Below are 17,449 nucleotides of genomic sequence, written 5' to 3'. Positions count from 1 at the left end.
TATAAATAGATTTAGTATCATTTTGCATGCAAACTAAGTGTAGATTATATTATAGTTTTATTAATTACAGGTTTTATAATGAATTTATTTATATTTTGCTGTAAATGTTATTTAAAAAAGTCTTTCTTCATTGTCTGCTCTTTGAACTCTTTATTTAGAAAACATACTTATTGGCAGTGTATGGGGAAATAGAAGGAGGCAGAGAAAGACAGGGACAAGGACCACAGGGGACAGGAGGAAAGGGTCACAGAGACTTGGAAATGAAAGTGGGTCTGAGAGAAAGTCAGGAGAATGGGGACGTGGGTAAGGGGGGAGGGAAGAGATGACACCCAGCCTGATTTTCACACGAACAGGATCATATCACTGTACATGTTTGGAAATCAGGTCTTCAAAAAGGCCTAAGTAACGAGAGACAGAAGTAGTGTTCGCTGGGAAACACTCAAGCTGACCTCAGTGAGGGTGGAGAGCTTGAGTGTCTACAAGTCTCTGCTACAGGAAGCACCCTATTGCTGCTCTTTTTAAGCTGCAAACATTAATGGACTAATATGGAATTTTAAGCTGTGAAGATGGATTTACTGGATGAGGGACTGGGAAGAGATGTGCAGCATTCCTACCATACAGAACAATTGGCTTAACCTCCAAAGCACACATAGTTGTGAGATGCACCAAGACAATCAGGGAACGGTGAGATTTTAGTGCGTATTGCCGTCTACAATTTATTTAATTTTAAATACATGTAGCCTCGGCTGGACTTTAATTGCCAGTCCTCCCCCCTCTGCCTCGTGAAAGCTAAGGTCACAGCTGTATGCCATCCCACCAGGCTATCACCTAATTTTTAAGAGTGGCTGAAAGGGGCAGGAAATGGGGCTATGTCAGCAAAGTGCTCAAGGATGAGGACCCGAGTTTGGTCTTGGGCACCAAGTCAAACAGCCAAGTGGAGCAAAACACATCTATAATCTCAGCAGCGCTGAGGAGGCAGAGACAGGAGGATGCCCAGGGCTTTCTGGCCTGCTAGTCTAGCTGAATCAGTGAGTTCTGGGTTTAGTGAGAGACCTTGTCCAAGAAAAATAGCATGTAGAATAGCTGAGACACCTAACATCTGCATCTGACCTGCATATGCACAGACATGCACACACACACATGCACACACACAAACACACACATACAGACATGCATACACACAGATACACACACAGACACAGACAGACAGACACACACACGCACACACAGAGAGACAAAGACAAACATAGACACACACAGACAGAGACATACATACAGACAGAGACGCATACAGAGAGAGAGAGACATGAGTACACATGGACACAGACACACACACAGAGAGACAAAGACAAACATAGACACAGACAGAGACATACAGACAGACAGAGATGCATACACACAGAGAAACATGAGTACACATGGACACAGACACACACACAGAAAAAGACAAACAGACACACAGAGAGACACAGACAGAGACATACAGACAGAGACACATACACACAGAGAGATATGAGTACACATGGACACACACACACACACACACACACACACACACACACACACACACACACGGCAACTGGCTTGCAATAAGAGCAATTGTAGCATGCCAGTGGATGGGATTACCCAGCCTCCACCACTCATGTTAGAATAACGAGTTGCTTTCTCAGCTTTCTTTCTTTAAATAAATTTAGAGTGGGGGTAAAGTACATGTGACATGAACTCTTGTGGGAATACTTTCTCTGCCTCCTTCTGTCAGTCTGGCTTCTTTCTTCCTTTTTTGTTTGTTTGTCTATTTGTTTGATTTGTTTTTGTTACACAGCTCCTCAAACTTCACATACTGAATTTAGGGAAAGGTGGGGCTACATCAGTTTCCACTGGTGGGATCTATAAAGCTCTCAACTTTCCCTGAAAGGCAGAGCGGTGCTGTGGGAAGCCTACGGCTGGCAGCTTACAATCAGATGAGGTAGTTCGAGACTCTGACAGGACCACGTCACCTCCCAAGCCTCTGAAACACAAATGCCACTGTCCTCCCTCTATCCCAGGTCTGGGGACCTTCGTAGGGGGCCTTCTGATGCTGCAAGGCTGGCATCTGCCACTTACTTTCAAATGGCTCAGTAAAATTACTATGTGGTCGCATAGCCAGAAGAGGGCCATAAAGCAAATACATACCCAAATGTTAACAACAATCCGGACAAAGGATGTATAAGTACCCAGGTTTTCTCCAAATGGCAGGAACACGAGGTCACTTTCAGACACACGGCACTTGATGAGCCTGCAAGGACCATGCAAAGATAAAGTGTTTCAATTCAGTTAAAGACAGGTGGCGTCCAGGTGTCACAGCTTTCAGGATATTAAAGTCCATCCCATCTGACTGATTTGATTATTCAGCGATTGTTTGCTGAGCATCTGCGACCCTAAGTGCTGGTGATAATTCAATAATGGAAAGACACACTCTTAATCTGACAACACTGATGTTACGGAAGGACACACAGGTCAGCCGTTGGGGGTTAAGTAGAATCCTGTGGCGGATGCTGTAGTGGCCCACGGAAAGACCATCTCAGCCACGCCTAGGTTACCAGAAAGACTCCTAGGGGAGACAGAGACAGAGGGAGCATTAGCCGGGCAGTGAAGGCTCGTGCTCTCCTCACAGAGCTCTGAGTTACAGTTTAGGGGCTGTAAGAACCTCAAAAGAAAAGTGTTGAAACCACATGAACCACGCCCAATTGAGAAGAATGGCACGCTGTCCTTTGTGCTGAAGTTACCAAGTGTAGATTTGGGGGATGGGGTGAGGTGGAAAGGGGTAAAGGACCCTTTCAAACCTCCTCACTGAGGGGGACCCATTAAAGAGTATTAAGCCTGGAGGCAACGAGATCAGGTTTCCATTTCCAAAGGTCCATCTGGCATCAAAGTGGAGAATAAATTGAGGCAGAAGCAAAACTAATAGGAGGCGGCCACTTAGAAGCCCGTAATGGTTAGTTTAAGAGAGACAGTGACCTGAGCCACAGCCCTGATAAATAACAGTGCACTAAAGATGGGACCAAGTGTGCTGAGCTAAAGACCAAGGCTGGTGCACTCCAAGGCTTCCTCTAGGACAAGCTGGTGGGCAGATGGGGAGCCATGGACTACAGTACTCAGGGGAAGGGCTGGAGGCGGGGCACAATGGGACACGGTGATGATATAAGGTACTCACCAGATTTCACTAGGGTCTTCTGGAGACCAGCATGTGATAGCCCGAGTCAGTGACAGATGGCAGTCAAAACCAGCATTTTCATCATCAACTATAAAATCTTACATAGGGACGAGCTGGAGCGCAAGTTATCTCGCGGTTCTGGGGAGTCTGCATTCTGAGCGGCGTGGTGAAAGAGGGGGTGCCTAACAGCTGTGAAGTGCTGTCTTCCACTGATTTGACTGCTCTTGCTTAGCAACATTCCTCCCCCTTTAAACTGATTGCCATAGCTTACCAACGTTCCTCCTTCTTTAATAGGGTTGAAACCACACAATTGTTTCCCTTTCTGGTTCTCTTTTCCATAGAAACTTTTTCTTCTTGGTTTTTTCCATCTCTTCATCTTCTACCTCAAGTTTCAAGGACAACTTATATTATTACTAGGGGAGTTCTTTTGTTGTCTGCACTGGTCCGTCCATGAATAAGTGTTTTCCAAGAGTCTCCCGGGTGAGCATCTGGAGAGTTAAGTGGTGCCACAGTCAAGGAGCCCTGTCCTTTGAGGTCACAGAACTCAGAATTTAAATTCTCCTTCTGCATGTGCTAGCACATGCCCCTGGGTAAGTAATCTGCACATCTCTCTGTTCCTCATTATCCAACCAAAAAAATAAAATAAAACAGCTTGTACTTTACAAGTCTGTTGCATTACGACAGACAATAAACGTGAACAGAACAGAGCCTGGTGCCCATAGACACACGTCTCTTCTGCCTCTGAAGGCTGTTTCCTGGGACGACTAAGCTGGTACTCAAAAGAGGGCTATGATTTTCCAGTAGTAATTCTGCTGTAGAAGTTCAGCTGTTTTAATGAACTCTGTTGCTATTATTCCCATTATTGTTGTTACTGCTACCAGGGGCTTACGGGACCCGTGTCTACAAGCCTTTGAGCAATACTTGAACATATCTGTATCATTATTATTTCTGAATCCCCTCATATCTTTGGTGCAGCTTGGGAATTGTCTTTCTTTGCTGAGTGCTGTTTTACTGAAACAGCCAGATGTCTCTGCAGCTTGTCATTTCTGGCCACGTACTCTCTGGCAGATACTCAGTGGTGTTCAGCTAATACACCATGTCTGTGGAAGTTTTACTGGATCGGGAGAAACTGTAACTGTGCTGTTCTTGACACACAAAATGAGATACTGAGAGATTAAAAACAAGAGAGAAGTAAGGACTTCAATTTCACTGTAGGCCCATAAAAATACATTACAAACATTTAAAAATATTTATAAATGACCTGTTACCAATGTAACAGGGTGTTAGCCAGAGTTCTCTAGAGGAATGTCACTGTTAGAATGAATGCAGATTATTATAAAAGGAGCATATTAGGCTGGCTTGCACAATACAAATTGGGTATCACAACAACACCAGTCTGCACACTAGAGTGGCTGAGAACCTTCAGCCCTTACGGCAAGGAAGATCTGTAATAGGGTCCTGGGAGCTGCTCTGACCATGAGGCTGGATGCCTCAGATTCTCACTCTGGTGCTGATGGTCTAAAGGAGTCCTGGAGAGACACTTGCCTTCAGTCAAAACCAGAAGGCTGAAGAAGCTGTATGTTAGTGAAGTTGGCCACAGCAGTGACAAAGTAGAGGCACTTGCCATCAGGAGTGAAGGCAGGCAGGCAAAAACAGCCCTGCAGTTCCCTCAGACCCCTTTCTATCTGGACTGCTGCCAGAAGGTGATGCCTTCTCTAAAGGGGGAATCTTCCCTCCCCGTCTGTCAATCCTTCCAAGAAATGTCCTCCCACATCTGCTAGAACCTCGTCTCTTAGTTAAAATCAGATCCAATCAAGCTGACAATCACAATTAGCCATCACAACTGCTCTGATAAACTATTATTAAAATATCATTAATTGTCTACCTAGTTTAATACCATTGCCCATAAAGATGGAATCTATACCACTTTGTCATATTCCCAGACTAAGAGGGACAACTCCTAGTTTTCGAGATCCCAACTTTTATAGACTCTTGAACACTTTGTGATACTATAGAAAAACATAGTATAGAAAAACATAAAGGAATCCTGACTCATAAGCCAGTATCTTTTTTTATTGAGGAAATTTTATTCTAGGACTGCTCTCATATCATCCCTGTTACTGGCTATAAAGTAGAAGATGATGTCACTGTTTTTCTCCTGAATACCCTCATTGGGACATGTTGGTGAGACCTCTCCATCCCTCAAAAGTTCAAAAAGGGTTTAGCTCACCAAGATGAGCATTGACTGTGTGGTATATGTGCATGAACATGTGTCCATGCCCACCATCTTGCATGAATAGAAACTCCAGTATTAGTATTTAAATATTTAATAGGAGATCCCATTAAGAATTATTTATGCTTAAAATAGGCCTATGTTTTTCATAATCCAATTATACTATTCATGAGAACTACACTTATTCTATCCTTTTCTTTTTAAAATGCATTGCAAGAACTAATTGATTTGCCTCCTCAAGATATTAATTAAGATTCATTTTTGTAAAGTGCTAAGACACTTACAAAGTTCTCTCCTGGGGTCCATGTCCTGATAACCCTGTGAGACAGACATGATCATCTTCACTCTACAGGTGAGGAAAAAGAAATTCAGAAGGTTCCCACGACAAAACTAAACCAAGATGTTCACAAGTGCTCCTGGCAGACACCTGACTGTGGTGTCTGCACTGCGTCACTGGCAGCTCCACAGCAGCTGAGATGTCACATTCAGACACCCTCACTGCCACAGCAGACACGAAGGTGTTTGAATGGTGTGAAGGGCCAGATATAGCATGAGAGGAATCAGTATGAGGAGTAGACCTGCTCGTCAAACAGAAGCCTAGAGAAAAATCCTAGCAGTCGTGTTTAAGGCATCTTGCACACAGGAAAGCTGAACTGGAACGTAGATTGGGAGTATCAGCACACCCCACAGAGAAAAATCCAAATGATAACATCTGGGCTTGTCCAGAGATCAGAGTCTAGAGTTGAGGTGCTTGGACCAGGGTGAGATTGAAAGACCCTCAGGGGTCATAGAAAAAATAACCTCAGGGGTCAGTCAGGCTTAACAGCCTAATGCATACAGGCTTGCATAAGCCTTCCTACAGGCAAGGAGTAAATGTAATATGTTATAGTCCCTAAGACCTGGACCACCTCCTCAGCAGCCTTTACATTCTCTCTCACTTTTCCTTCCTTGCCATTCTTAAGCCGAGTCCAACCACAAGGTCACTTCAGTACCTCACTCACCCACATAAGCAAATACTTTCCAAGCTCTACTCCCAGGCCTAGAGATTCCCCTTTGGCCCTCTAATTGCCAAAAGAGTGGACCACATCCATTCCTACCAACTTGTGGGAACCGTGTTGAAATATTTCCCTCATGATCACCCCTTCTAAAAACAATCCATGAGACTTGGGAATGCTGAAAGGAGAGACATAGGAAAGATACCCCAGGCCAGTGAGGACACTAACAGGAGCATTGAGCTAAAAGGGATGGAGAGAAATAAGGAAGTGGCTGAGTGGGCACAGAGGTGAGTGTAGACAACTCACAGAAGGGAAAGATGCTGGCCATCACACTAAACCCTTGGGAAGAAAGGCCTGGGCTACTCGACTTGGTCCAGTAAACAACCTTCAAACAGGGCAGGGACAAAACAGCTTAAATTAGGAAGGTTAACTGGGCCCTGTAATCCTATAGGAAAAGAATACAGAGAACACATCTGTGTGTTAAAAAAATAATGCAGGTGTGTGAGGACAGCCGAGTGCCTGGACAGAACAAGTCAAGAAGGAATTCACTGGCAAGGGTGGCCAGACATGGTAGTAGAAAGTAACATTACATGAGGTGGTTTTCTCACCTGGGATTACAAATGCAAGCTAGTGCAGACCCATCCGCCTGGCGCCTCTGAGGATGGGGATGGGTGCGTCTCTGAGGTGTCTCCATCAGGCCCAGACAGCAAAACAGACTGAATCAGGCTCAAGTCCTTTCAGTTAGCTTTCCAATGATCGTAAATTCCACCAGTTGGCTTAGCCCATTGCTGAGACGTGGTGGTAAAACCCAGAGATGGCGATGGTTAACAACAATCAAATATTTAAGAACAGTGAGGTGTCTGTGTGGTTTGAGCGCAGGAAGGAGAGAGCAGTGTTACTCAAGGAGGAACCTGGACAGGAGCCGCCACTGGAGAATGCTTCCTGCAGGATCCAGGATGTATCCTGAATTTTAAAGGTTAGGAGGAGTGGACTTGAAGACAGACAGGTGGAGTGAGGAGCTGTGACAGTAGATGAAGCATTGTGTCATACACTTTTGAGCAGGATGGTGTGGGTACCATGTATAAATACCTGGGAAAGCCAAACTACTTCCACAGCCTGCTCTCTTGGTCCTCTGTAGAAGGCTGGTGACTTCCACTGAGGCCATTTTCCCATCAGTCCCATTTACAGCTGCCCTCCTTAGCTCTCACTGTTTTTCAGTGAATGCACATATAATTCATTCACACTAAAGCACAAAGGATGTGTAATCCTTTAGTGAGGAAAGCCAATAAGCCTTGGAGGGGTGTTGCTACTTAGAGAACCCTTACTTCCTTCTTACTACGGCATGATGTTTTCCTTCTTTTCTGTTGCTGTGATAAAAGTCAGTTGTCCAAAAGCAACTTAGGAGAAAAGGGGATTTATTTTGGCTTACTGTTTCAGAGGCATAGAGACCATCAAGGTGGGGATAACATGGCAACTTAGTGGAGCCAGGCCATACAAACCCAAAGCCAGAGTGACATATATCCTCCAGCAAGGCTCCACCTCATACATGTTCCATAACTGTCTCGAACACTGCCACCAGCTGATGACCAAGTATTCAGATGCTTGTGCCTATGGAGGACATTTCTCATTCAAACCACAGCATATGGGGAGGTCACAAGCCATCCTATCTTGTGGGCTAAGGAAAGGAAGGTCCAGAGTGTAGCTGGAAGTTTCTCAGGTCCAACCTGGCCCCACGGTCCCATTTACAAAATAATCACTCAGAGACTTAATATTAAGTACAAACTATATGGCCTATGGCTCAGGCTTCTTGCTAGCCAGCTCTTACAGCTTAATTCAACCCATAATTATTAATCTATGTATTGCCACATGTTCCCTGGCTTTACCTGTGTCCCATTATGTGTTGATCCTTGGATGGTGGGTTGGCGTCTCCTCCCACTCTTCGTTCTTCTCTCACTCTCTCTCTCTTGGATTTTCCTACCCAGCTCCATCCTGCCCTGCCATAGACCAATGCAGCTTTATTTATTAACCATTTGGAGCAACACATATTGACAGCGTACAGAAAGACATCGCATAGCACCAGAGATTCTAACCTCAGGACCGCATTGCTGGTTCTCACCTGGCTGTGCATCTGTCTTTCAGCAAGCAGTGTTCACATTTGAGCATGGGCCGAAGCTCCGTGCTTGAAGCTGTGGCTCTGAGGCACTTGGGAATCATCCCAGAGAGAGGCTGGTAGTTCTTTCAGGAAAGTTCTGAATCACATGCCGTGGGTACTGCCTCTACTTTCCTGATAGCTGGCAGTTTTGTGGCCAGAGGAAGTGAGACAAAACTGTGAGCTTCCCTTTACCTGTCTGTGAAACTCCATCTACTTCACAGGTTTGTTTTTTCCTTCTTTGGGGTTTCCTGAACTAGCATCTTGACAATGCGCTTACCACCCCAGTAAACCTCCTTTTATCCTCTTTCTCTTCTCTATGCTCTTGCCTACGGGGCAAGCCTGATAAGTCAAAACTACAGGTGCATCCGTTCATTCCCCAACAGACACCCTTCTCCTTCCCCTCCTTAACCCCTGTGCCCGCCTCACCTACCTCCCCTTTCACGAGAGCCAAGCATTTCCGACCCCAGCTCCCACGCTTGATGGTTCTTCTGCCTCTCACCCACCTTGCCTCCTGCCTCCTTGCTCTCCTCCTCAGTGTCACTCAACTCTCCCTCCTGCAGGGAGAACATAAGCTCCCTGCTACTTCCTTCCTCCTATAATTTTCTTTTGTAACATGTAATATAATTTGCCAGTATCTTTTAATCCTGTGTCGGTGTGTTGACTTACCATGTGACTTTTACGCTAGAGTATAGATCCCCAGAGGGCAAGGACTGTGCCTGTTTAATTGCTCATGATTCTCTGTAGCACCCAGCACAGAGCCAAGCACATGGGTATCCTCTATCTGCTCTTATGGCCTTTCTTTGGATGACTTCCTACAGTCTCCTTGATAAATAAAAACTGAATGTTTATGGAGCCTACATTCTCTGGTATTTTCCTTAAATTTCCTTCCCCAACATTTATTCACACATTATTGAGACATGGGTGGTGTTCTCTGGTCATTCCACCGATTCTCTAATCACATGATCAGTTGCCGAAGGACTGAAAGTCTTTTGGAACATTTTTGAAATCTCTGTGTACCTACTCTAATAGTAGAAAATGCTATTGGCACTCAGCAGTCTCTTGATAAATGAAAGTAGAGGTCAGCCTGACAACCCCAACCTTCTCCTTCTGTATGGCAGGAATCTTCACATAACAGACGGTGAAGATACCTTTGCAGAGAGATCTTTTCCAGCCAGAGCTCTCCTTCCATTTTCTCAGGTTACTATTTTAAGTTTCAATAAGAAGCAAAAAATCGCATCTTGAAAGGGATTAGATTTATTTTCAATAAGGAATCTGAATTGGGAATATATATATATATAATATATATATATATATATATATATATATATATATATATTCCAGAATGTAATAATGGCAGAAGTAAAGCCTTACTACACTACACTTCTCATGTATGAGAGAACAAATCTTCCAGGTAAACATCTTTGGTGAGGTAAAAACAAGCCTGATGCAACCCAGCCTATTCCATTCCCCTGGGATCTTTGGGAGGCCACACAGTAGGACCACTTAGTCAAAGTGTGTTTCCGGCATCCTGGACTGGGAGGAGACAGGAAGGCAATCAGAAAGCTCCTTGGAGCCAGTGTCTTCAAATGCAGGCAGGCTGGACACTCACCACTGATGAACGCAGGAAGCAGTCACTTTGAGTCCCACCCTTTTGCTCCGTTCACAACCAAAGCCAAGCAAAAAGGTATGAGCTAAGGATGCTACTGTTATGCCCAAAATGACCAGTAAGCCAGAAGTTCAGCATTCATCCTGTTATTCTAACTGCAGCTTATCAATTTGTTGCTTTACTGATAAAGCTCAGGCTGCTCATTTTTTTCAATATTCTTTGGATGACCTACACTCTATCTGCCTGTGTCTGTGTGTGTGTGTGTGTGTGTGTGTGTGTGTGTGTGTGTGTGTGTTTATGCACTTCAGAAATTCTTGAAGACTGACCAAATCTGCATAATTCTCCCACAGAATTAATAGTTGATCATATAGCATGGGCCAGTTTTTTTTTTTTTTTTTTTAAAGAGGTAAGTTTGGCTAAAATCAATTACACTGTGAAACCTGCCAATGTTGGTGTTTGATCTCTTTGTTGCTTAATCCCCTGTCTCCACCTCTGGCTGGTGTTATGACAACTGCTGACAGGTGCCTTCTCTCTGCTCTCAGGCCGTGGCAGTCCTGAAGGTTGATGGAGGGCCATGCTATTCAAACAGCAGGTGTGGCTGAGACAGAAGCTCCTGGTGCTGGGAAGCCTTGCCGTTGGGAGCCTGCTGTATCTAGTTGCCAGAGTTGGGAGCTTGGATAGGTAGGTGGTTAAGTCTACGCTCTACTCATGTAATCTTACATATCCCCTGATGTGACCTTCCTTGGGCTATAACTTTAAGTTGATACATTTGTTATTTTGTCCCTCAAGACTCTCAAGAAACACACTTGGCTGTGCTGTTGATTTTGACTCATTAGGACCTCAAAGGTACAAGTTCCACACAGCTCAAATCAAGATGCTTCATCCAAATCCATCTGTATTCTGTGAGCGCTGACACTTGTTCTCAGAGAAGGCATAAAGCTGAGTACTTAAAAATAAATGAATAAAATATAAATAAATAAATAGATAGATAGATAGATAGATAGATAGATAGATAAATAATGCTGTCACTGACTAGAACCCAATATGACCTGTGTGTATCTGGTGCTGACCTTCAGCCATTAAGCACGGTAGAGATAGGACTATGTCTCTTCGTTTTGAAATTGATGCCGTGAACAATTATGTATGCACCAGTAAAGAAGCTCATCGAGTTTACAGTCCCCTGCCCTGGAAAGATGGCTACAGGCATGGATTTTTAACTCTGTTAATTAGCTCTGGCTTTCGGGTACCAGACAAGGATGCTGTCATACAGAATGATTGCCCAGAAGGCACTGGAAAACCCATGAAGAGGAAATTACAGAGTTGGGGTTTGGCTTTTAATAGACAAACTGTTGAGAGGTGCTGGGCGCTGCTAGAGTCCCTGTCATGACAGTTGAGTGTCCCTAAGATGTACCTTAATAGTTCCATAGTTGGGGTGACAGGTAAATACTGAGGACTTAATTTCCGAAATAAGGAGCTGCTATTTTTAAACCAATTCCTGTGGTGACAGACTGGATTTAGTCCCCAAAGTTGATGAAAATGCATCCACGTTTTGAAGTGAAAATAGCATGCGTTTTCTTCTCAGTATCCTATCGTTCCAATGTTTTACAAGACAGCAATGGCCTTTGCTTTGCTTCAGCCAGTGTCCATCTTAACTGGGAAACATTAATCCCCCTTTGATGTTTCTCAGTTTAAAATTCCTCCCACTTTGTAACTGTGACTGGCGTAGCTGAGAGCTTATCACTCAGTGCTGACATTCCAATGCTTACTCTTGACATGCCATTTAATAGTAAAAAGCCTTGAGGTAACAACATTTGACCTATGTCAATAACAGAACTTTCATATGAAGTCTTCCCAACACCTTCAGTTGCCAATCATTGACATTTTATTGAGCAAATGGTCTTATAGTTATGAACACATTTATTAATCAGCTGATAGCAGTTCCCATCTTTAGTGTTCTCAGTTCATTGGTGGGAGGGCTTGTATAAGAAATTCCATCGTTTGGTGGCCTTTCTCACAATCCCTTGCTTAAGATTTGAACAGACTATGTCTGAAGATGACACATGCTTCTTTAGGCTTACCCTTAGTAACTGGAGACTGCTTTCTTGGTGGAAGCCTGAGGTTACTTCCCTTGTCTCTTCCAATGCTAAAATTCTATTTGGGGTCTAGCAGTCTTAGAACTGCTCTTTGGGAAGAAGGGCAGTGGGACATTTTCTCCTAGTGTTACATGTACTCTTGACTTGGGGAGTCCACAAAGCAATTGTCCTGTAGAGTTTAATCTTCCAGGGTAGGAAGTAGGGAGAAGGAGGAAGTTCAGAAGGAAGGCAGCCCTTTCCAGACAGAGGGAATTCCATCCTGGCACAGTCACTTCTAGAGATGCCCTTGTCGACATTTTCACCCAGGGTCGGGCAAGAGAATGAAATCTTACAGGAAAACACTTGAGAGACATTGCTGCCGTGCCCACAGAAACAGTACTAGCACCATTCTACATGCCTAGGAGATAAATCTGTCAATGAATACCTCAGTGAATTAGGGCTAGCTCCAAAGACAGAACCCAAGTAGGGCAAAAAGGATAATGTATAATATCTTCATGGGTGGCATAATCAAAAACACTTTTAACTAGGTATCTGTTGACAACTTTGTAACATCCAATTAGAATCTTAGCATAATAATCCCAAAAATTTATCAATTCACACTCTCCTAAATTTTTAACTGTAGTTGTCCTGGTTCATTTGCTTTCTTTTGTTTTGTCAACTTGACACAAGCTAAACTCCATTGGGATGAGGGACTCTCAACTGAGAAAATGCCTCCATCAGATTTGCCGGTAGGCAAGCCTATAGTTCGTTTTCTTGATTGATGATTGATGTGGAGGACCCAGCCCATTGTGGACAGCGCCACCCCTCGGCAGCTGGTCCTAAGAAAGCAGAGTGAGCAAGCCATGAGTGCAAGCCAGTGAGCTGCTTTCCTCCAAGGCTTCTGCTTTAGTGCCTGCCTCCAAGGTCCTGCCATGGGCTCCCACCCTGATTTCCTTCCATGATGGAAAGGACTGTGATATGGGACTGTAAGCTGAAATAAATCCTTTCCTCCCCAAGTTTGCCTTTGGCCATGGGTGTTTTATCACAGCAAAAACAGTGGTAAGCCCTGTTTTTACAATAGATTTCCATTGTTTTCAACTTTCTGAAATGAGTGTGAGTTGTTTCAAGAATCACAGAATAAATGTTACAAAAATTAATAAAGACTCTAAAATTAATAGAGACCTAGATTAACAGAGCAAATTCAACACCATCCCCCTAAGTTCAACAAAGTCAGTTGAGCATGGCTTGAAGATACAATGGGCCTCTTGGAGAAGCAAGAGACTGTCTCATTGCCACAGAGAAGGAGAGAGGCTGCAAGTTGCTGGAGTCACAGGAAAATTTCATCTGGAAGGAATAATTTAATAGCCATTTTGATTAGTATTATCCACTTTGACCAAGAAACCTGAAAGGACTTCCTAAGTCAACCTAGTTGACTCATTAATTACAGTGAATTTTCAGTTTATCATCAGATTATGTACAAAAGTAACACAATTTTCTAACTATATACATACATATATATATTAGTCACTTTTTTCTGATATCATTGTGGCTATTACCACATCTTTCTCTCTCAGAAAAGTATAAATAGTTGTCCATTCTTCCTGGCTCTGTCCATTGCATTCCTTATCTTATAAATTCTAGTTCCTGACTTAAATTGTATGATGATGAGAATCTGGGATTTATGGCCCCATCAAAGTCTTTCTTTCAGATTTCTGGTCTCAGGTGTGGTGGGTCATATGCAGAACATTGATGCTTGAGATTGTTCCTAAAATCAGCAAAATGAAAGCATACTCTTGACCTTTTTAGATAGAAATGGAAAGAGAATCTTAAGTAGAGCACTCCTCTACCTGTCCCCCAAGGCCACAGGGCAGAAATTCTTACAGAATAAAAAGTTCAGCAAGGACCAAGACTGGAGTTCTGCATGATGGTGATTCAAAGAGCTAAGGGCAGGGATTGGAGCCCCCGTCTCAGATTATATCTCAAGAAGGCTAAACTGCCATGTGAATGGGGCTAGACTGCCAAAGGAGAAGGGGAAAAAAGGAGAGAAAGAAACAATAGCACCCAATGCCTGAAGTAAATGGTCTCCTCTTTGCCCTTCAGCACCCTAGCTAAAGATGATAATCTTCTGCCTTCCCGATTTTCTAAATGATTTTAACTGGTGAGCTGTTAAAAAGCTATTAGTATGGCAGGTGTCACTTGTCTATCCTGTACTGTGAGCATAAGTACACGCCGTAGTCAATTAAGTGCTTGGTGAATAAAAATTTTAAGGAGCACTAATAAAAAAAAATCCCATCAATTATGTGTGCTCCACTGAATACAGGGTTGCTTAACATAAAATTTCCCAAACATATGTTCATTACGGATTGCAGCAGCCTGGGACCCAGTGGCTTTATTTATGCATGTAGACTCTGAGTCTGGGTGCAGATGCAAAACAGTAAGTTAAGCGGCAATGAGTTTTTTACAATGTCTCTCTTTTCTTTCAGGCTCCAGCCCATTTGCCCTGTTGAAAGCCGATTTGGTGGCGCCCACAGTCAGGCTGAGTTCCCACTCCGGGCTCTACAGTTTAAGAGAGGTCTGCTGCATGAGTTCCGGAAAGGCAACACTTCCAAGGAGCAGGTTCGCCTCCATGACCTGGTACAGCAGCTCCCCAAAGCCATTATCATTGGGGTGCGGAAAGGGGGCACCAGGGCCCTGCTAGAGATGCTGAACCTCCATCCTGCAGTGGTCAAAGCTTCTCAAGAGATCCACTTCTTCGACAATGATGAGAACTATGCTAAAGGCATTGAGTGGTACAGGAAAAAGATGCCTTTTTCCTACCCTCAGCAAATCACAATTGAAAAGAGCCCGGCCTATTTCATCACGGAAGAGGTTCCAGAAAGGATTTACAAAATGAACTCATCTATCAAGCTGTTGATCATTGTCAGGGAGCCGACCACACGAGCGATTTCTGATTACACTCAGGTGCTAGAGGGGAAGGAAAGGAAAAACAAAACATACTATAAGTTCGAAAAGCTAGCCATAGACCCTAACACCTGCGAGGTGAACACAAAATACAAAGCGGTTAGGACCAGCATCTACACCAAACATCTAGAGCGCTGGCTCAAGTATTTTCCGATTGAACAGTTCCACGTCGTGGACGGAGACCGCCTCATCACCGAGCCTCTGCCTGAACTACAGCTCGTGGAGAAGTTCTTAAACCTTCCTCCGAGGATAAGTCAGTACAATTTATATTTCAATGCTACCAGAGGGTTTTACTGTTTGCGATTTAACATTATCTTTAATAAGTGCCTGGCGGGCAGCAAGGGGCGCATCCATCCAGAGGTAGACCCCTCCGTCATTACCAAATTGCGCAAATTCTTTCATCCTTTTAATCAAAAATTTTACCAGATCACTGGGAGGACATTGAACTGGCCCTAAAATATCACATTGTACAACACCATGTGTTGTACCTGGAGACACATGGCATCTCCTCTCAATTAAAATACGCACTTTCCCAGACGCAGCTCCCCAGTTCATTTCTCCATGAATACTTGTACATATGCAGTGTGTGACCAAATATAAGATCAATTCTTTTTAATTTCTACTGAAACTTTACAAAAAATAAAATAAATACTAAGTGGCTGCCTGCATAGTTGCATCTTTTAAGCTATTGACAAATGAGAAGAGGAGGTGGTGGGACTGGGGGAAAGTGACTTCAGATATTCTCAAGAGTTAGTCTTCCTTTGATTCGGAACGTGTCACCCGCCGTTTTCATAGGTTTAAGCCAAAAGATGAATGTGTGAAAATGTACCAGTGGCTACAAAGCTTCAGGAAGTAGACGGTTCAGTTTTATGGTTTTGCATTTCTGTTTTGTTTTTGTTTTTGTTTTTGTTTTGTCCTAAGGTGAAGCTGGCTTTTTAATCCAGATACTGGATTGGTGCCATGAAAACAGAATACACTATTTTCTTTTTATTTAAAAGACTGTCTTATCTCATAAAATGGACGTTGTTCCAAAGTTCCTATGGTGATTTTGCACTCTTGTTTCCTTGTTTGGACCATGGTATCATCTGTAGCATGTCAATCATGTGCCGGCAAGTCCAGTCCTTTCACTTCCACGTGTATGTCAGCAAAGAGAAATGTCCTGTACATACTGTAAATGATGTAAATATCAGTTTCACACTAAGTAATTCTATTTTGTAAACTGAATATGGCTATTTAATTTATTGTGAAAATTAAATTTATTGTGGTATTTAAAATGGAATGGATTAAAATTACACTATGTGCAACTTTTCTTAAAAACTCCTTTTACTGTGTGCACCCCCCCACTGGCCTTCATCGTGGAAGCTCTGTGTGTGTGTGTGTGTGTGTGTGTGTGTGTGTGTGTGTGTGTGCGCGCGCGCGCTGTGGGTACACCCCCTGTTGGCCTCCAGAGTAGAAGCTGTGTCCTTTAGAGGGAATGTGGAGAGCTTCACTTCACCATAAGATTTCCAAGCCCCTGAGAAAGTGTACTTTAAAGGGGAGGTTGGGAACACTCTACAAACGTCTCACCCTTCTGGAAATCAAGGAAGGACAGCCACGTCAGAGAACTCCAGTGCTGTTCTAACTCCAGGTATGTACATAGAATTCCCAGGCCGCTGTGCCAGAGAGAAAAGGAGAAAGGGGAAGCACCACAGAAGACTCACAATTGTCTTTGAACCTCTAATCACAGTCATACCAGGAAATAAAATAAAATAAGATTAGAACACATGTGTGATCGCTGTACTGAGAGCTGCTGGTGCTGGACAGATGCAATAATGGTTCCAGAACTCTCTTTGACAGGAAAATGTCTTCATCTGCTCAGCTATGAGATCAAATCGCACAGCATTGCCTGCCATAAACAGACAGATGACCCACATTCCCGCCCAGAGAATGTAGCACTAAATTGGGTGCCTTCAGAACATCAGAGACTCTGGCCTGAATGCCATTCAGAAAAGGGGAGAAAGAGTTATTACAACACCAGCAATGGTTCATCTGCAACTGTAGATGCTTAGCAAGGGGGAAATGTTTGAGAAGGCCCTGCTGAACACTAGGCTGCATAGAGAATCACAGTGATTTCCTCTTGTGGTCATGAGGGTCTGTTTTCTCAACTTTCTCCTGTCTGGTGATTCGATGGTCATCTTTCCTAAATAAATAGCCCTTTCTTTACCAATATCAGTGTGGATGGTCTCTCCAGCCACAAC

General features: G+C 43.6%; 1 protein-coding gene across 2 annotated transcripts in view; it reads left to right on the top strand.

Moving 5' to 3' along the window:
• Hs3st5 (heparan sulfate-glucosamine 3-sulfotransferase 5) overlaps positions 1-16,535 on the top strand; it is a 176,653-nt gene extending 160,118 nt beyond the window's left edge. For both annotated transcript variants that reach the window (XM_028855550.2, XM_037200297.1), the window contains exons 3-4: positions 10,722-10,860; positions 14,735-16,535. In XM_028855550.2, coding sequence (XP_028711383.1) covers positions 10,754-10,860; positions 14,735-15,668 — 1,041 coding nt within the window. In that variant the 5' untranslated portion in view covers positions 10,722-10,753 and the 3' untranslated portion in view covers positions 15,669-16,535. The remainder of the gene's footprint in view (positions 1-10,721; positions 10,861-14,734) is intronic.
• The last annotated feature ends 914 nt before the right edge of the window (positions 16,536-17,449 follow it).

Source organism: Peromyscus leucopus, chromosome 8a (genome assembly GCF_004664715.2).
Source record: "Peromyscus leucopus breed LL Stock chromosome 8a, UCI_PerLeu_2.1, whole genome shotgun sequence".
In the NCBI taxonomy this organism is placed as follows: Eukaryota; Metazoa; Chordata; class Mammalia; order Rodentia; family Cricetidae; genus Peromyscus; species Peromyscus leucopus.
This window is presented reverse-complemented; position numbering and strand designations above follow the sequence as displayed.